The 21704-nt window shown below is 43.1% G+C and overlaps 1 protein-coding gene across 3 annotated transcripts in view; it reads right to left on the minus strand.

The window, feature by feature from the left end:
* Positions 1–21704, minus strand: part of sphkap (SPHK1 interactor, AKAP domain containing) — a 136349-nt gene that overhangs the window by 7116 nt on the left and 107529 nt on the right. For all 3 annotated transcript variants that reach the window (XM_030067606.1, XM_030067604.1, XM_030067605.1), the window contains 4 exons: positions 6832–6891; positions 6263–6403; positions 4987–5254; positions 433–3820 (listed from right to left, as the gene is read on the minus strand). In XM_030067606.1, coding sequence (XP_029923466.1) covers positions 433–3820; positions 4987–5254; positions 6263–6403; positions 6832–6891 — 3857 coding nt within the window. The remainder of the gene's footprint in view (positions 1–432; positions 3821–4986; positions 5255–6262; positions 6404–6831; positions 6892–21704) is intronic.

Here is a 21704-nt window from a genome sequence, read left to right on the forward strand (position 1 = left end):
ACCCAGCCAATATGAATCACAGTCTGGCCAAGGGTTTGTCAAACCCCACACACTGCTAAAATAGATTAGCGTCTCCAAGTGAATGGGTCCCTGTGTGCCTGCCACTCTATGATCAAACACTATAAATAGCTATGGTACACATGGACAGTTATCTATTTGTGGGGCCTGGACATCCTTTGTTAAGTGTTCATTTTCAGAAAAGCAATCACTCCATGAGTGCCTTAAAATAACACTACCTTGTGATTTTTTTCCCCCTTTCTCTGTCTTACTCCATCAAACAGATCAAAAGCTTGCAGAAAATCAGTGTTTTTGATAAGATGTAATCTTCCCATCTAAGCTCATGTTGCTGCTGTGATATGACAACTTTGTGCCTAAAGGAGGAGACTGACTCTCACACATAAGAATCGTGACTTGTGCAGGTGGTGAGCTTACCTGCTGTTGCTGGGTGATGCTTTCTCTGTGCGCTTGGGGGCTGACATTTCTGGGGGTATGTCTTGGGGGCGTGCCCCCATACTCTCAGGATTCTGGGACGTCTCTTCATCCTTTTGATCTCCCTCAATGTGGATCAGTGGCACATCCCTGGGACCCCTCATGCGTGGTGCACTGTTATCACTTGCCCCAGTTCCTGACGCAGAGCCAGCTTGCTCCTGGCTGGCTTTGCTTCTACTACAACTTGGCCGAGACTGTTTGAACCCCCTCCTTCTTTCACCTACAGGCATGTGTGGCTGTGGCTGCCACCCAAGAGCGCCCCCAGCTCCATCCTGGCCCCCCAGTGCAGATTTGCCAGTCTCTACGATGTCAGCTGCCAGGCGATTAGCAAACTGCTGGACATGGGGCTGTGGGTCTCCTGCAGCCTCGAGCTCAATGCTGTCCTCTGGATCAGCTATGATCTTGTTTTTCCTCATCAAAGACTCAATGGAGCTGGACCAGGTCTCATGAATCAGTAGATCAGTGATTTGATCAGTCTTGCCCCTTTGGTAGAGGCAGGAGTCTGATTTACAGAGGCCTGTGGCAGACACTGAGTTGGTGGGGTAAATGTTTAGTGTGTCTCCATGCACATTGCGGGCAAATCCATCAAAAGAGTTGGCTTTGATGGGTGAGTTAACAGTCAGTCGGGAGTCTGAAGAGCGTCGATCTGGGACAGAGGACTGTCGTATACAGAAGGGTGTTCTGGGAGAAGGGGGGAGCAGGCTATTGCTCCACTCTTTAGTCTTGGTAATGCCATACTCTTTGTTCTCCTTATCCATGTCACGGAGCATGAACCTGTAGAACTCCTCTGTGATGCTCTCTGTGCTGGACTGTTTGGACAAGCAGGAGGAGGTCCTGACATTAAGGTGGCCATTCTTCTTGGAGGCAGCTTGCTGCACAGCTGCAGCCAGGATGCTGCTAGCATTTTTCCCTGCGTAGTAGTCTAGAAGAAGGTCAAACCCCCTGCCCTCTGTCTCCATCTGGTTTACCATGAACCGTGAAAACTCATCTGTGATACTCTCACAGCTTGACTGCTTAGAGATTGAGCTACCCCTGCTCAAGTTCTGGCCTAGTCGGCTTCCAGGCCCCAAAGTGTTGGGTGTGCCAGAGGGGTCCCCATCTTCTTCTGGAATGCTCTCATAACTAGATGCCTTCCCTCGGCTCCACCTCTCACACTGCAGCCTGCTACGTGGCTGGCCTGCTTTGGAGGTATCAACCACATTGAGCTCAGGGCAATTCATGATCCTGGCTGTGACCTCTGAGGCAAAGAGGGCAAAAGGGTCCTGGGGTTCATCTGGATTGACAGTTTCATCCACCACACGGTTCACCAACCGCTCCATCAGCTCTGGCTGCTCTTCCGTTTTCCTCTTGATCTCGCTTAGACGTGGTGCCCGATGTTTCTTAGAGGCAGCACAGCCACTCTGGCTCTCTTTCCTCCTGAGCACTGTGCGGCAAGCCGGGAGCAAGTAGGTTTCAGGCCCCTCTCCAGATGTCCCTTTCAGGGCACAGAACCAGGGCTGCTTCCCTGTGGAGTTCTCCAAGCAGATGGCAGCCAGCTCTGTGGCCATAGACACCACTGTAGTTGCAAGGTCATCAGCAAAACAATTTACAGGTGTCCTGGACTCTAAGTCTGTTTTCAGAGAGAGTAGGGAGCTGCAGGAATTGAGGGAAGACTGTGGGGTGAGGGAGGCCTGTCTGTTGTCACCCCCTGCCCCTATTCTCCCCTTTTTCTCTGTGTTGAAGCCTGAGATCTCACTCAGTGGTTCTTTGATGGTGCAACTGACCTGTTGGATCTGTTGGTGGTCAGAGCAGTCCTTAGCAGACAAGGAGGTGGCTTTAGCTTGACCCTGTCTGTATAACTGCTGCTGTAGCTCTTTGCTACGTGCTGGGGAAGATGATCCAGTGAGGTCACTTTCCTTCTCGTCTAGTACATATTTTTCCTCACTCCGTCCAGGAACCACGGTAAACTTATCTGTGCAGTGTAGCATGCCGCTGTGGTTCTCACTGTTATTGGACTGGCTATATCCGACCATGCGTTGTAATTGACTTAATGGATCCCTTCCCTCTTTGGTGGTCGCAGCATCCCTGCCACATTCATCACCCTCTTGTGTGTCAAATGACCCTTGATCGATGGAAATGTCACTGATTTTCTTCTGTGTCAAGCAAAGGATGTCAAAGAGCAAACTGTTCACACTGTCTTGCAGAAAGCCCTGGAGGCTGGGGGCATCTTTTCCAGGACCTTCCAGTTCTTTTTTCTTTTTTGCTTTCTCCAAAGCATGTTTAAAAAGGCTGTCTGCCACCTCACCAATTAACTCATCCACCTCTTTTTCATCCAGGTGGGATTTTTTTGGACAAGTAATGCCATCCACTATCTTGTTGTGGGTGTCCTCCAGCAGATGGGCTACACTCTTGTAGCCCCGAGGCTGAGCCAGCACCTCAGCTGCTTCCCTGTGTAGGACCTCAGCAATGTTAGCACGGAAGGCCTCAATACTGGTGCCCTCTGCCACGCTGCAGTGAAGCGTGAAGGCAGCGGAGGCCTCGGCTGCAGACATCAGCCCCCGGGATGCTGTGTAGACTTCGGTGGAATCAGCGTCTGAGTCACCACCCTCTCCTGACTCTTCCGTTAGGTCCAATGCTGCGACAGCCCCAGCCACCTGAGCCATGCCACACATGGCTGATGAGAAGGAGTAGTCAGCTCCCTCCTCAGGTTCCTGCAGCTCCTCCTCTGTGTCTTCTTCTGAACCAGGCTCAGTGGTGAGCTGTTCTGTCAACTGTGGGGTAGTAATGGTGCCAATGACATTGGCAGCACAAGCCAAAGCCACCTCGACATGTTTGGATGGCTGTCCTCCATTGTAATGGGGAATGTGTGGCTGTGTTTCCTCTGGCATCTCTTTGTCTTCAGCAGGGACATTATCGTCAGGCACCTGAGAGGCCTGGGTCCCTGGCCACTCTGCAGCCCCCTCAGAATTGTCTGGGCTTTGAACTATGACAATTTTAGGGAGTTCAAAGGAGCAGGTGCGCTGTCGGGTAGGCTCTTTTGCTTGTGAAGGACGTGAAGACTTAGAGGGATGATTGGAGAGGGACAAACTGACAGCAGCTTCAGGAATGAAGGACGTTTCATCTTGAGACAGGCGGATGAAGGCGTCTTGCAGCACTGACTCAGCCAGGTTGGTGGCATAGTGGCCAGCTGACTCCTTAGTGTGGAGACTGGCTCTCTGGGGCCCTTCCTTTTTCACCTCAAAGTCCTCCTTGTCCTGACGATGAGCCAGCTGTCCCCTCTGACATGCAAGTCTGATGCAGTGTTTCTGTGCAACCTCGACCAGGCCTTCTGCCACATCGCCACTCTCTGGCTCTGAGGAGAGACAGGAAGAATACAGAGACAAAGAGACAGGCAGAAAGTGAAAAATGTCCACAATGGTTAGAAAACAGCTCCATCAGTCTCACAAAACATCACAACCAGAACAGAATATTACCCTGTTTTTCAGAGACTAACAGAGCTGACTTCCCCCTTACAGTATTTATGCCCGAGGAGGGCTCACTAAGCCAGCCCTCCCAGGGATAGTAAATATAATTCTTATTTGTGATGACCTATCTATTAATATTACATTGACTCAAAAGGAGTGAAACCTTTGCTGTGTTGGACTGAATTTTATATGTAAGATTAATTATAGATTAACGTAGGCTTTCCTGCATTGTGGCTTTGGAGCTCAGATTCATATCTGTCTAAATTAAGACTAACATTGATCTGTTTTAACCTAGCTTGTCTCAATTACACATTCACCATAAACAGATCCGATGGGCCTGAACTGTACATACAGCCAAAGATAAGTGGGCTTTACAGATGAAGAATGACAGGCAACACAAAAGGAAAGGAAACAGTTTGTGAATAAAGCTCTCTGCATGTGCATTGGCTGCAAAACGGCTGTCCTTCATATTCGAACATAGAGGAATAGAAAACTCAGTGCTCAGAGATAATGGATTATGCAGCAACAGATTTGGTCCCCACAAGCCTTTAGAACAGTTACCAAATTCCAACAGTTTAAAATCCCAAACTTTTCCTTATGGATGTACTGTTGTACTAGCAATATTGTCAGTTCTGAAGTGTAGAATGATGACTTTTAACTACAAAACCAAACTTATTTGTCATTTTCATTCCACATGGTATGCTGTCTAGATTTCTGACAAGGACTTGAATAGGTCATTTGGAGTTAATATACAAGTAAATCGAAGTCTATCACAGTAACATCTTGATACTGAATGAATCATTTAGAAATATTTAAGCTTTACGGCTTTAATAATGAGATTCTCGTGGAAGTTCAGCATTCATCAGTGCGTAAAATTGCTGATTACAATGCATAAATGTCATTTGTTTTTCTTTGAGCTATGGCTGCGCATTTTATATGCTATATAAGTGGCACCTGATCACTGTTAGTCAGAATTTAGCTTTGTGGATGTTATTTAACAAGATGCAAATACTTCTAAAAACAAAGCAGGAAAAAAAAAAAAAAAAAGCCGCACCGTTTCTGAAGCCATCGTCCTCACTGTCATCGCCAAGGTGCTCTGAGGCGGTCAAGAAGTCTTCTTCTATGGAAGAGATGGAGCGATTGGTGTCATCATCAAGCCGCTGTCCAGCTGCTCGGCCCTGCTGTGGCTGTCGCTCTTTTCCCCACTGGAGACCAATCAGGAACTTGTTGACCTCAAAGATGATGCTGCCTGGCTGGGTGGAGTGTCTCTGCCCTGAACACTGAACCAGGCACACAACTGCACTTCGCTGTTGCTGCTGGCCCTGGTAGAAACATGTATGAACACATATTATTCATGCAAACACACACACATACATTGAGACACACGTATGATGAGATCTGAACAATCCTAATCTAGCCTTCAGATATACTATACATGTGAATCTCTCCTGCCTGTTTTTCTTGTTTTTAAAATGATCTGTCCTACTCTTGCAAGGTTATCTGTATGAGCAGGTTCCTCCAGCTGTGTGTTGGTTCTAGGATGGTGCTTTAATAAAGTAACAATGGTGTGATTGACAAGTTTCAACACTTTCAGTTTAAAGGGACTACAACCAGCATGTGACGCTTTTAAGGCAAATCATGAGTGGCTATACAGACTCATTTACAGATAGGCCTAATATTAGGATGGCCTCAGTATATAAATGTTATACTGAATTTTTAGTCTGCTCTGTTAAAGGTGCACTACATGTAAAATTGAGAGTAGGGAAGGGAACTAAGGATAGTTTAGAGTCACTTCGCAAAAAACGTGGAGTAAGCATAGAATTTTTCAGCAATGGAGACTTATACTGAATTCCATGCTTATTCCATTTTTTTTTGTTTTGTTTTGTTTTTTTTTTTGTTAGTTGAGTCCCAAGGGTTTTTGCTTCAGTCAACCCTCATTAATTTTGCAAAGTTACCAAAGACATGAAGAGTTTAGTATCCACAACAAGGGAGTAGTTTCATAATTTTCTGAAATAAATGTATGTTTTTCATAATTTAACCCAGTATCATAACTTCGATAAAGTGTTTCCTCTACATGATTGCTAGACTGTTCTCTTTCCATTGCAATGGCAGAGAGGGAGGGAAGTTTTCATTGGAGTGAGATCAGCTAAGTGACTAGTTAAAATCCACTTTATTACATAAAATTGTTGATTCTGCAAGGCACCAAAGGTTTATTTTTAATCACACAACATCGCTGTAAAAATGAACAGCTCACAAGCTGGCTCTCAGAGCTGATGAAATCAAACACTAAAACTTCCTTCAAGGATTTGAATGCATCACCGCAGACTCACCTGAGAGAGGGAGTGTGGGTGAGTTTGGCAAGCATCTGAGGCTTCTAAGCCACCGAGCAGGAGGATCTCATTCTCTTTGGGCTGGTGAACACTCAGCGATTCAACAAGCTTTGGCAGGTCTGGAGACACCGATGCCAGTTTCTGCAAGAGAGTCGCGGACCACAGAGGTAGATAACAAAAAACTTTGTGTTGAGCAACTTCAGTCCAAATCCTAAAAAGAACATGATTTAGTCCTCTATGCTCCGACACAGTTACATAATTATAAAATCCTTCCTGTGCGAAGTCTTGAATCATGTAAAGTGATTGCGGTTCGCCCACCACTGCCACCATCGACAGCAAAAGTCTGCACAAATTTGCACATTATCTAAACAAATCAATCCTCTAATTCTGGCTAATGATACTGAATCCATGGCAACTGAACCAGCGTTTGCAGCATATACAGTATGTGAAACACAAGGAACAGAGATCCTGGAAGATGAAAGGTGTGAGAGAGAGAGAGAGAGGACAAGGGACCAAACAAGACTGTCAGGAAGAGGGACAGAGGGAGCGTGGGCAAGACTTCTGCTCACCTTGATGCATTTCTCATCATGACGGTCCATTTTCTGATGGTCCACATTTACGAAACAGACCTGAGAGAGAGAGGGAGAGGGAGAGGTTAGAGACAAAGCTGGAGAGAGCACTGGGGTAACAGTAGAGGAGACTGGGGTTGGCTGTCACACTTTTTACTCTCACGTGCTCATGATCAATTCATGTTACAATAGTCATTCCTACATTAGAGGGAGGCTTAAGGCTTTGGGTTTAAATGGCCATCCATTTCATTCTTATAAGTTGTTTCCACAACAACTTATTAGCAATCAAAGACACTCAGGGTTGGTCATCACAACATATAGGGTTGGTTCTATTATAGTTATCTATGAAGTTTCAAAAAACAAACAAACAAAATCTATTTACTTAAACCATGAATGTGAACCGTAAATATTTGTTAGAATTATCCTCTGTAGTGAGAGTCCTAAATGAGGGTATTTACAGTGGGTTTTTTTTGTTAGTTCCATAACAATTCATTATTAACATAGCATCTGATGAAAAAGTGAGATTGGAATAGATTAATCTCCATCAAAATATCCAATGACCACTTTTGAAGTCCCTGACCATTCTGCCAAAAAAATCATGTTTGATTACGAAATGCCTAATAGCCTACAAACATTTATTACAAAATCAAGACCAACATAAAAATGACAAAATTCCTCCTCATCTTTATGTGCGCATTCAACAAAATGGCCAGATAGAAAAGGCATGACAGCACCCTCTAGTTTCACTGTAATAAACACTGTGACAACAAACCTGTGAGACAACCAACCGAGCTCTCCCCTATGGCCACAAGCTCGTACTCAAATGATATCTGAGCTGTGAGGAATCAGAGTAAAAAGTCCTCCAAATGTCAGAGCGCTGCAACGGTGAAGTTACTACAACACATTGCCTTTCCCGCTGCCATTTCTCTGTCATGAATCCTACAAAGCAGACAAAATGACAACTTTCCCCAAAGTGACTCACCATTAAGAAACTAGCGCTGTCTGCCATGCCACTTCAGAGTGTCTGAGTAACCACTGTTATGCATTGTCTCTCACTGGCAGAGCCCTTTTTAAGACTCTCCTCTCTCTCCCTCTCTCAGGGGTTTCTAATAGCAGGTGTAAATCAGTTTTCTTTGTGTCTGTCTCTCTTGTTTGCTCTTTCCTTTTGACTCCCTCTCATTCTTGCAAGCCCCCACTTTGCCTCTTTCACACTCTAAGCCTCCTTCGCCTCTCACTCCAGGTTCATGGTGTGTGATGGTGTCCTCATGTTAGTGCTGGGAGTCTGGGACTGTCCAGGCACTGCTGCTTGAGTCAAGAGCACACAGGCTCCAGACTAAGCTGGCTTAGCCCAACTTACAGCAGTGTGGATCAGTGGGTAAAGATATAACATGGCTATAACACTAAGAGTCTTGGGAGTTCAGTTCCCTTCTCCCACCACTAAGAAATGTGAGTGTGCATACTATGCAATGCTTTAGACCAGAGGTCTTCAACAAGGGGTCCGCGACCCCCAGGGGGTCCGCGGAGGTACTGCAGGGCAGGCGTGAAATTTTTTGGCTGATTAGACAATTTTTATTTTATTTATTTATTTTTTTTTTTACCCATTTTTTTTCCTCACAAATTTAAAAGTCTTTAAATACACATTGAAATGTTACAGATATATTTATTCATGGCAGTGGCACTAGTAGGCCATCACTTATTTTTATTTCCACTTTACCTTTTGCTGTCACTTTACCTTGCACGTTTAAAATAAAAACTTGAATAAATAAACCTGTGTATTATTTGAATAGCTTAGTATTGAATGCACAATAACAAGATACATTTATAAATGTCACTAGGCCCAGTTTAATATAAAACACAATTTTATACAATATATATTGAAGGGGGTCCCTGCTCCATCAGTCGATAAGTTTGGGGGTCCTTGGCTTGAAAAACGTTGAAGACCCCTGCTTTAGACACACGCAGCATATATCTCTATACGTGTGTAAGGGCTAAATATTCTTAGTCATACTTGGTGCTGTCAAAAGATGCCACAGAGGCAGTCTCCCACGGCTTTATTATCTACCTCTTTGATGTGAAACACTGACAGGCGGTGTCTTTCTTTAACCTGTACCCTCACCATTATCTCCTTGCCAGACCTGGGAAAAAATAGGCCTCCAATAATCACATCTCATCTCTTTGAAATAATTTCACTTGAACTATTTAAGGTGCACTTGATTCATCTCGCTCGACAGCCTCAGCGCTGGTGAGATGATATAAATTCCTCAACTTTTGCATCTTTTATTCCTTTATCAGTGTTACCTCTCTCTCTCTCTCTCTCCCTCTCTCTCTCTCTCTCCCTCTCTTTCTCACTCTCTCTCTCGCTCTCTCTCTCTTTGTGCAGTACATTTGGCACCAAGGCCGATGTTCTTCCGTATTATTATTATAACATGACACTCATGTCATGTTATCCATCTGTTTTCTAGGTGAAAATAATAACAATATGATAATAATGCCAGAAGCAATATGTCAGTATAATCCGAATTTATCTTTAAAAATAAGACGAATGAATGGCTAGATTTAGCATATTTCCAGGCTTTACTAGATGATCTGGGTTTGAGTTATGGAAAAGGACCAACAAAAACGGTTTGGAAAACAAGGCTGACAAAATGCCCTTCATTTAAAGTACTAATGCAGCATAACACATTCAAAACAGGCCAATTTCACCCAACCTGGTATGATTCAGTCAAAAGTGATATTTTCCAGACAATCAAGCCTAATGTGATATTTGTTGCATATGAAATGTGCAGCAGATGATGGTTGACAGTGACTGAAAATATGAAAATGTTTGAAAAGGCTTCTCTTCTTGATCAAGCACGAGTGTTTGTCCCCTCTGCCTCTTGTGAACGTGTTTATTTGTTGTCATTCATTTTAATACCACTGGGCAGCCTTTTTTAGTACATTTCCTGAAAAAGCCAGCCCAATGGTTTCAGCGATCCAGTCACTGAAAAGTACAAACTGTCAGGTTTGTAGATAAGGAAGCACAGAATTAAGTAGCACAGAGTTACAGTTTTTGATAAAAGGTATACATTTTTTGACATATTGATAGTGCCCAATCCGATATTTTGGTGTATTTTGTATTACGCATTTAGTCACATCTGGCAATCTATATAATCTAGGAATGAAGTGTCCTACAGAAATCTGTAAATAAATCTCTGAACCTCCTCAGTGGTCTTTATTTGCTTCGCTCCATGCTATCTTTACTGTGAGTGGAAATCAACTGCAAACACAGTGGAAGAAGTATAAAGCCAAAGAAGTGGCCCAGTCACGGTTCCTGTGGCGTGTTAGCTTTATAGAAGTGCACAAAAGCAACAACTGCAGGCTCTGCATGACCCACACACACCCAAGGTGTAGCTGCAAAGGTTTTTTGACCTATCAGCATAGGTTGGCCTTTACAAGGACCCTTCTGTCAGTGTTAAATGTCAACATCATATACATGCAAACAATCGGGAATCATTCCAAATCAGTGAAATGAAGAAGAGAAAAAAAAAAAATAAACAAACAAAAAAACAAGCAATGTCCTGATTATACCACCTGCTGACTCTATTAAAGGCATTGTTTAGACCTCCATGAGCTAATACTATTCTTGCTGTTGCTAACATAAATAGTGTTTCAGTTTTGCTCTGTTATATCTTGGATGGATACAGCTTTCTGCGCCTGTATGTACTAATTTTCTGCATATACCAACAAAGAATCACCTCACTGTTTTGCCCTATTCAGTGATACCTTCATGATTTTGTCCAATCTGCTTGTTGTGTTCTCCTTCAGTGTTTTAGCTTCATTTTCAGCTCCCATCATTTTATACTATTATATAAATAGAGGTACTGTTCATACTGGAGATTGAACCAGAAAAAAATAGTGACTACCTCCTATTCCACCTGCCAACGCGCTGCCTGCAGCTCGCGTCGCCTCAGAGGAAAAAGGAACAGAGTGATACACAACTTTGACCTTGAGAAGGGCGAAGCAATTTAACCCCATCAGGTGGTGCGAGCCAAAAGGCAAGCGTTCTAAATATGGGCTAAAGAGGAAACGGCAGGCCATCCTGTCTCTGTCACCGTGGCCTTCTGAGAGCTGTGCCCAGAAACACCTTCAGATTCGATCAATTTTTCACAGACGTGCTAGCAGACACACACTCACTAGTATAAACTTGTGTCTGACTGAAGGGCAGAGTAAAAATAAAAGGAAACGTGCACAGACACAAAAAGAGGGATTGAGGCAGATACACAGAGACAAAAAGTCTGAGTAATAGTATGATGTGAGGCTAAATTCCTCTTATGCAAGCCAGCTCAGTAATTACACTCAAGGACTTTCCAGATGAGTAGGTTGTAAAAATAGAGTGGTTGGGACTGATATCATGCCATTAATCCATAAGTAAGTATGTGTGATAAAAAAAAAAAAGTAAGTATCTTGTCTAAATGTTTAAATTTCATGTATTTTTTCTTCTTCAGATGGCATCATGTTGTGTTTAAACTCCAGCTGTAGGAGAGATCTGGGTGTCTTCCAGGGTTTCTCGCTTCACTAGATGCTCAGCCACGGATAAACCTACAGCTGTGCTCATCGGCCCAGCCAGCCGACATGAAGCTCGGAGTGACTCTGATCACCTGTGCTGCCTGACCAATGAGATCAGTGAGATGTCAGCATCTCCAGTGGGAGAAAACTCTGGACATGTCCCACAGAGCAGATTGCCCAGAGGCACTCAGCAGCAGTGGGGCATAGACAGTCTATTAGTTTCACCATACACAACATCGGAACGAGCAAATCAGTGCCTCTGCAAGGTAACATAAAGGGCGTCTTTGGGACTGCTTTTCAAAGTAAAGTGTGCAGTCAGCTGCCCTTGGCATTTTGGCTGGACAGCAGCAGTGAAGCCAGCTCTACGAACGGTAATGTCCGTCACTGTGTCACTCACTGCACTTACATGGACAATATTTCTTCAACCTGACTGAAACCATTCTGATTAGATTCCAGCTTAACTGTTTACATGGATGCTTAAGAAAGTGATCAGATAAAATGGACGTTTACAAGCCCCAAAGCATTAACCAGAATATAACTTTTGTGACATGCACAAAGTGGTTCTGCCTGCTGGGAAGCCTGTAATTTTCTGGAAACATAAACATAATACAGGCTAAGTCATGTTTGTGGTCAGTCTCCCATAAGGTTGTCCACAAGACTTCATAAACTTTTACCGTTTTGACATTTAGCTTTGTAATAGGCAGCTCTCAAACTTTCCCAGGAGTTTTTGATCTTGTTGACGAATCGGTGGATTCTAGCTTTGTTTGTCTTTTCGAACACTCATTTGAACCACTCGTGGTCTCCAGCTGGCTTTCAACAATCCTTTAGAGATTTCATCAACGAAAAAGTTGTATTAGTCAGCGACCAGTGGTGTTTTGCTGCCACCATGTTTCTGTCCCTCTGAGAAACTCGTCACGTCACCTGGTGTTCCTCCCACGTGAGGCAAACATGCTCAGAAAGAATATATTTATTGCAACCAGAGAGAAGTGATCACATTGACCATTTACATGGTCATTAGGTGCTAATATTTTCCTGTTGAACAGATTATAAAAGGTTTACACCAACCCTGTCAACCTGATGGCAAATTCCTTCTTATCAGGCCAATCTCTTCTAATTAAGGCGGTTATATGAGGCATTTTTAATCTGATTGGGCTATTATTCTGATTATTAGTGGATATTAGAGTCCACGTAAACACGGCTACTGACTACTGACAACGACTGAGTGATGAAGTTACACCACTGGTCAGCCAAGTGTTAGATTTTCCCCACTAGCACACTGCTCTCATGTCAGCTTATACATCATTGATACAAGCCTTGATACAGCCCTCACTGAATATTTCCTCGATTACTCAAAACAGACTTCGAAGCTTCGGCACAGCATGTCGCATCACTACTATCTATACCATTTTGTCAATCCCTCCATTTACAGACATTTAACAGAAATTTAAGTTCTGTGCTTGGACATGTCAGCAATTAACTAGCGCAACTTCCAGGACTTGTTGAAGCAGGATGATATTCATGGCTATGAGGACACATGGCTACGAGTCCAGACCTTGGTAATTATTTCATATGAAAATTAAATTGCTGCTATTTAACTGTAGTGATGATCAGGATTTGAAAAGTGCTGTCTGGTACAGTCACTGTACAGCTGCTGTCCAGCCATATTCCAGGTCTCAACCTGGTCTTGATTGTCTGCCTCTCAGAGCGGACGTCGAAGGCATATCTTTTCACAGTTTGCTCCAATTCTGATGAAACCTGAATGGTTGATGCAGCTTGTTAGCGACTGGCCCAAGGCCTGCCTGTGGGATTGTTTCCCTTATTATATTTTGAGATGCTGGGAATGCAGAAAAGGTCCTGCCAGTGTTGAGTTTGTGTATTATCCACATCTTCCATCATGGTGTGCTGGACTTTTCCCTCCGATACCATCACTGAAAAAAATGTACCCAAGTTGACAACGTTGTGCTTGATTAGCTCAAGGAATATGCATCTTTTAGTGTTTCCTCTAACACATTTAGCATGTTAGCATGTATGTTACATAGAGCTCATATTCTGCTCCAGTCACATGTCTGTCTTTTCTCTGTGCGTGTGGCCAAAACTACAGCAAGCATGTGAAGCTGTATGACAGGCCGCTCTCCTTTATAAAGGGCAGGATGAATGGGCTCAATCCCATTCCCAGGATCCACATGATGAATTCTGCCACTGCCACCTTGAATGAACTTGAAAACGCATTAGCCAAGTCCATGAGGACTTCGTGTGGATGTTAGGAGTGCATGTGAGCGTGTGCGTGCGCATCTACTATCAGGGTCTGTCTCTCTCTCTCTCTCTCTCTCTCTCTCTCTCACACACACACACACACACAGACACATACACATAGTCTCATACACACAGGGGCTCAATTGTCTCAGTCTATTTAGGAACAAAATTCCATTTGGCCTTGGATACACAAGATTGTCTGGCAGGCAAATGTCTCTCTCTCTTTCTCACTAAACACACACACACACACACACACACACACACACACACACACACACACAAATAAACAAAGATACACAAGTGTAGATATTAGAAGATATTACATAAACAAGCATACTCAAACACAAAGAACCAGAATTTAAAGGTTTTTGTTCCCAAATGGAGCAAATCTGGCTGACTAATTTCCATTAGTTGACATTTCACAATCACAGATGACAGGGGACTTTTTTTTTTATATCAGTCAACATTTTGTTAGAGGAGGTTGAAATATCATCAGTTGGTATTTCAAACTAGCAGATGATTCTGTCTCCAAAAACAAAACTTTTCTGGATAAAGGTCTCAAAAATTATTAACTTTAATGGGTGTTCACAGCTGGATTCTGTTTTTTTTTAGTGCCGGTCGTCATTTCATCTCATTTTAAGACAAAACTCTGAATTTTCAGCCTCTGTTGCCCACCAATAGCCACATTCCTTCTCACAATTGCTCCCTATACACACACACACACACACACACACACACAAACGCACAGCTGCACCTCTTAGTTCCTCTGTCTCCCTTTTTTTCTTTTTAAGGCTCTTTGTGACTGTTCTCATGATTCAAAATAGCAAGGCACGTTTGTTTGTTAGGCTAATTATATTTCTTGTTCATATTTAATATTCTTCCTTTGTACGTGCTCTTTTTTGCATCAACAACAAGTAGCAATGTATAAAAAACATCCATCAAGAAATTTAGCCTTAAATTCAGTCTTAAAATCTTGTTTTTCTTAAAACCGTACAGGGAGATAATCTTACTCATTTCCAATTTCACTTGTGTCAGTTTTTTTTTTTTTTTTTTTTATAGGAAAAAGTATAAATATGTTGAAATACGGCAGAATAAGGCAGATCAGCCCAGTTCCCCATTTGGAAACCAGTTAATTAGCGCTGGAAGCCAGTATTATTTCATGCCTCTGACAGATTTTTCCACTTGCTTAAAAAACAACAAGATTTTAAGACTGAATCTGAGTCAAACTGACCTGTAAAGAAGGAGTTTTTTTTTTTTTTTTTTTTTTTTTTTTTGCAGTGCAGTATTAAGGAAGCTTGCTCAAGAAATTTTTCAAAAGTTTCCTCCTGGGAGGGAGCAATGCTGCAACAGAAGAGCAACAATCACACAAAGGGCTCTAGTTTCGCAGACCAGGCGAGGCGGGGGCGTAGCGCAGATGCGCTTCGCTAACTGGGTGTGGCCAGGCGGATTTTCCAAGTTTGGCACGCCGTTCTCGGTGGCGCAAATACTCCGCCGTCCCTCCTACCGGCGCAAGGGAGGAGAGAAGGCGTGGAGTGGGTTTGACACAGCCGATTCACATTTAACCAATCAAATGAGCCCCTGTCCTCGCCTTTAAAATGCGCTGCGCGAAGGCGTAATGAAAGTTTACACAGCTGACAAGGAGGTCTACTGCCGCAGGCGGAGCGGAGCCCAGGAGACAGGCACGGAGCGGAGACCGGCGAGCAGTGCGCACACGTCACCAAAACCTCACAGGCAGGCTTCCGGGATGTCAGGCACATGAATGATGCAATAAATACCGAAAAAAACACTATTCAATGCTACGATCACAATCAGCACATACATATATCTCCATATTAACTGTCCTGTCACAGCTGATGTCAGATCAAAGGAGATTGGCACCGTTTGTGCTGATCGTGAGGTTTTGGTGATGTGCACCAGCCAGCCAAACTTCCACTGCGCCGGCTCCGCTCCGCCTTGCGCGGAAAGTAGACGTGGTTTCAGATGGCGAGCTTTTGGCGCACCTCGGCGAAGCCTTTTGGCACAAAACTGTCACTGCGCCAAGCCGAATCTGTCGGCACCTCCCCCCGCTGCGCCACCACTCCCATCTCCGCGCAAGTCCGTCTGCGAAACTTGGACACTGTCCGCCTCTGCCGTTTCGCCGGTCGAAACTAGCTCTGCGCGGGGTTCGCCTCACTGCGCCACCCCGCGCTGCGCCGGGAAACTAGAGCCCAAAATGAGACTTCTCTGATGGCTACAATAAAAGCATTCGCACTTTTTTTGCTGCCTCTCTAATTCTTTGCCAAGCTGATGCCAGCTGTTTGGCAGGAGAGCTGCCCGATCCCGTGCCGATGTGGAGCTCCAGTCGAGCTCAGTGGAAAACAAAGCAATGCTAGGACTACAGGAGTTCATCTCAAACTGGGTCTAAAAACATATGAATTCACGGCACTGTAAAGTGCCTTGACTTACACAAGCAGCCTGCAACTTTAATTCTAGCTAATTTAAAGTTTACTTTAATTTAAAGTAGTTCAACTTTCCGGCCATTTAAAGCAAGGAGTGAGATTATTTCTATGGGCACACATCTGTGACCCTGTCATAGTGATTTAGGATGCATCCCACCAACAGAGGCACCAGTGCAGAGACCGGACAGGCATACTCATCCAGCAACCTCATTTTGTCTTAAAAAATTTAGATTAAAAGTGCACTGATGGAATACATCCCATCCCATGCTATGTGTGTAATTTATGTGTAGAAATGTCACCTTGCAGGCACACCGAGGCTGCTCAGTCCTGATATATCTAGTTGGGCTCTTGCTGCTTGCTGTTTGGTTGGTATTTTGCTTGAAATATTTTGAAAATGAAAACCACTAGGATGAAGAAATTGTGTAATGTACCATGCCTGAATACAGATGTGGAAGCTGCCTGGATTACATCAGTCATGTGTTGATAAATAATCGTGTTTTTCTGCTGCATATTGGAAACAGGCAAAGTGCAATATGATGAATACCGAGTGCCAAATACAAACATACACACACACACACACACACACTTACACACACAGGCAGTTTGTGTTTGGCTGTTAGCTGCTTGAACCTCAGGTAGAGGAGAACATCAAGACGTTGATGCCGTGCTGATCCTCTCTGCCCATAGCTTGGATTTATAACTTTGACAGTTTTGAATATCTTTAATATTAGCTGGTTGTTTGGAGAAGCGCTAAAATTTGAAGGGAGTGGACGCTAGTTTGATGCCAAGCTCCTCTCAGGCAGATGGACAGTCTGAGGTAAAAGGAAAAGGAGCAGGTTTAGGAAATAGGAAGGGGGGTGTCTTCCTGCTCTCATCCTGTTGTAAGTCAGCCCTCCTCTGCACATGGCATATTTATTCTGTTCTCTCTCACCGGGCTTTCTCTCTGGCCTGGATGGGACACGTCAGGACGCAGCACGCCAGCCGTTTGTGAAGTGTTTGAATTCAGTGATGGATGGATCGCTCTCCTCTGGGGACCACAAGTTCAAAATAGGAAGACAGACAGCAGAGGGGAATGGACAATGTTGAGCAGAAGGAAACGCACACATGGTACGGTACGCCTCATCACACTGTACTGAAGTAGATATTCTACATTTAAACATTCAGCTCAGACTCTATATACAAAACAATGCTGGCATGAGAGGACAATACAACAATACACCAACAATATGTGCTGCTGGCTCCGTGGTTTTTACATCTGTAGCAGCCAATGAACATGTCAGCCTGAGTCACTGTGCTGTGCCGCTGTGCTGCTGTTTGACTCTTCCTACGCTGATCGGCTCCCGGGAGAACACACCGCTGTGCACAGAGGAACTGGTGCACTTCTAACAGTACACACTGACTTTATCCATTTTTATCAGCTTTTCAAGAGCCAAAGTTGCTGGAACCCAACTGTTCTTTCTTTCTTTCTTTCTTTCTTTACGTAAACAAGTTTCATTAAAAACTGTTTTCACAAATTCCTGTAATCTTACTAGTGAATGATTTGAAACTTGTCACTCATCTAACTGGAAAAGAAGAAGCCAGAAAAAGATCAAATGTGCTGCATTAAGTCTGGTTACTGGGTTAAAGGGCTGCAGTCCTGACGATGTGTCAGCTACAGTGAGACAAATCTTAGTATACTGGAATCTACACAATGACATTTGCCCCACTCTGTTTATAGTAAATAAAAACAGCATACAAAAAACTAGAATGACATCTTGACAACTGAACATATGGTGGATGAAGACGCACAGCTGGGAACAGTGTGATAAATCGACAGCGTGAGATGTTCAAGACAGTTACATCAATCTTCACGTCGGTGCTCTCAAGATGATGTTTGCAAAGTAATGATGAAACTGACTGATGGGTCGCTCACTTAGAGCACCATCCAGTCAGAAGCTGCAGCATCACAGTACCTCTGCCCTAACATAAGTTCACCTGAAAAAAGTTATCGATCTCCAGCTCAATAGGTGGAGCGTCGGCCTCTTTAACTGTAAAGTGTGGGTTTACACAGAGGTGCGTCTTTCTGAGCGCTTGCCGAGAACAACGGGCACATTTTCCAACATAAAGATGGAGACAAGATGTTCAATACTAGTATAAATAAACCTCCCAGTCTTATTTACACAGTGTATCGTGTATTTTATGTGTTGGATTTTTTTTTTTTTTAAAAAGTCAGTTAACAAATCCCTTCAGCAGTGTGTGGATGAAATTCACACACGTGTATTTAAGACACAAATGATACACTGTGTATTTAAGACAGCTTTGGAGTTGCTGTACGATTTGTTTTTTCACTTTGATGGAGCCAGGCTAACAACTCCCATAGATTTCAAGTCTTTATGCTAAGCTAACACAAAATGCTGCCCATGTGAACTGAACCACTGGACGTACGGAGGTGAAAATCATATATCTTGGAGTATTCCTTTAAGGGTAAGGAGGGAAGTAGATATTTAAAAAATGCCAGGTAGTAGTTTGATTTGTTTGCCTCGGTTGGTTCTGTCATACTGAATAAATACAATTTAAATAAAAATAAAGGTGTCTGAGGAGAATAAAACCATTGCTTAAAAATGCATTCATTTTGCCAACCCGTTTGGAACTGAATAGGCTGTCGCAGGAAATCATTTATTGACTCTGCCGTTATACATTATACATAAATTCATATCTTTGAAGGTGCTGAACCAAACATTAAGCTGTCAGCAACACTTTCACCTCTGCTTGTTTCTGCTGCTTGCTGTTTGTGTTTTGACCCCTATATCGTAGTTTGTGGCTTTACTATCCATCTGTCAAGTCAGCTGATGTTCCTTCCAGCCTTGATTTGTGACCCGCAAGTGGATTCACTTGCTCTTATTGTCAAAATGTATCCTGTGAATTTTTTTTTTCTCTTCTCCAAGGCATACTTTGACCTTTAGGGTACAGTTACAGCTTGCAACTATATTTCTGATTGTATGTGCATGTTTTTTGCTTGTGATCCATGTCTTTTTGACCTTGTATTGTTCACCTTATTGTCCTTTATTAGATTATTGTTGATTTATTTGCTATACAGAACTTCGTTTTGAGTTGCTCGTTATTTTTATCATCATAAAGTATCACAAAGTGTATACTGACATGATTAATATTATATCAACAAATGCAGCGGGTTAATGGAGCGCAATATGGAAATGAGAGACAAAGACATTAAGTGATTAAGCAGATGGAAACACAAAATTGCAAGGCGCTGTCTCCCTTTTCAAAATGCTTACCCTGTCAAATCTCTCAGGGGTGTGATGAAATGCGGTGTGACTATCACAGCAACATGACACTTCTCTGTGACTTCATGCATTAAAACATGAGTGAGTGATCAAAGGTGACAACATGATGCAGCCAGAGGTGGGTGATAGAGTGAAACGCAGAAAATCCTAAGCTTTTATCTTTTATTTAGCTCACAGTTTTTGGCCTTTACAGCTCACTATTTTGACTATTCCTCTTCCCAAATACATATATAATATTCAAATGAGTGTCACATTCTCAGACAAACGGTTCTTGGGGACTCGACTTCCTTAAAATAAACAGCCTATCAGTAAAATTGGTGTACGCATTTTAACCTTTAACCTTTAATTATACTTCCCAAGCCCTGCCATCAGTCCTATGGAGGCGTAATGGCCCTTTGGGGGTTAAATAAGGCCAAGACAACAAAAAGCAATCATGTGTCACTGTCACTCAAAGTGGAGACAACCTTAACTAATAATTTTCATCTCCCCATGCAGCTCTTGGGCACTCATTTCTTTTGATTCCTCTCCGTTAATTTCTTTTTTTCTTTACAGTGTATTGAATGTCTCTATTGTCACTCTCCACAAACAGTTTCTCTTATTCTATCCGTGTTCTTCTGTGTTTTCAGTGTTCAAAATTGGTATTAAGACTTGTAATAGGTCCAAGACAATTTTCATGACCGATCGGGGGTTATGTCATTGGTTTTGCACACGCTAAGAGTTTTGCACACATCAAAGGCTTTGGTAAATCACGTCTCTGTCTTTTATCCCCCACCCCACTCTCTCTTTCTCTCTGTTTTCAACAATACTCCGCTCCTCCTCCATTTCACCCATCGCTCTCTGCTTCCTTGTACGTCTGAGGCCAGCAGAAAAAGAATCTATTCCTCACACAGTGTCATCAATTGCCAGCTCCTCTTTGATTGATCGGCTGTGTGTGAACCAGGAAAAGCTGAACCGAGAACTGAGAGGCAGGCGAACAATTTGTCACGTCAAAGTCCGAGAGCGATGCTGCGGGACGACAGGCCACATCTGTTCCAACTCACATAAATGTTCGCAGTGATTCATGGAATACAGACACGGAGTAAGGGAAACGGATGACCACTGTCGCGTATACACAAAACCCACCAAGACTGAACTGCTTTGTTTTTACAGTAAACAAAAACAATGAAGACAAAACGGTTTCATCTGAATGATCCCGAACTGGGGAAGTGGTCTGGTCGGTGGAGACAAGAGACGGTACAAGTCATGTCTCTGTTGTCGGGCTGGCGTTCGGAGGGGCCAACATTAACAATCAAGAAAGATGAGGAGGATGCACACACAGTGCAAGGCACAAATCTGACTCTCATAGGACTCGTGTCATGTTGTATGCCTATTTTGCACTTGAAAAAAAAAAATCCACTGAACTATGAATGTGTATTGCTTTGCCAGGTCTTGTGTTGGTTTTACTTCACACTACCTCACCTTCAAAGACGGCTGCATGTGCGAGCTCAGTAACTCAGCGAGGAGGTCACATGGATCCCATCTGAATATGAAAAATATCTGTAAAGATTCTGGATGCCACTCATATGCACAGTTCTATGAGTCATGTGTACATCTTGGCCTAGATAATGCAGCTGGTGTTTGGGGATCTCAGGAACATTCAATTCATTATAAGGCTGCTCACACTTATGAAGTGTTAAATGAGAGTGTGAGAATGCTGCTCTTTGATATTTCCTGTTACCTCGGTAATGATTATCACAGGCTCCATGTGTTTTGGAGAGGAATGGATGCTATATTATGGCACAATAATTTGCATGTGTGGCACTGGTGCGACAGAGGTGTGAACCTTTGTCTTGCGTTTGATTCCCGATTCACTCATTCACATTTCAATCATGAAAGATTTTTCCTTTTTGAAACAAGTCGAGTTTGTAAATTGATTCATTTCAGTACTTCTTTTATAATTTTTATATATTCATAAACACGTGCAATCCTGTAAGACTATCCTTTTTCTTCTAAAACGTGAAAAAAAATCAACAACAGAATCATTTAAAAATGTATGCTATATAATGTGAAAAACATGAATCACCATGTTAGGTATTGTTGCGATGGATTGTGGTGTACACAGCTGGATACCTGTATTGCATAACACAGCCTAAAAATAAAGAAAATCAAATCTTTATAAAGCAACACACCCACTGTCCCAAACCGATTTGCCAGAACTGATGATGTGGCTTTAATCTGAAAAAAGCTACAGGAGATGATACGGGCTGGTTTTGGACTGGTCTTATCTTATTTTTGTTAATCCCGTGATTGTTATTTATAATTCTTGTGCTGATTTTCTACAATCCAGACCACGACCAGCTATAAAAGTTATACAGTG

This window comes from Myripristis murdjan, chromosome 13 (assembly GCF_902150065.1).
Source record: "Myripristis murdjan chromosome 13, fMyrMur1.1, whole genome shotgun sequence".
Lineage (NCBI taxonomy): Eukaryota > Metazoa > Chordata > Actinopteri > Holocentriformes > Holocentridae > Myripristis > Myripristis murdjan.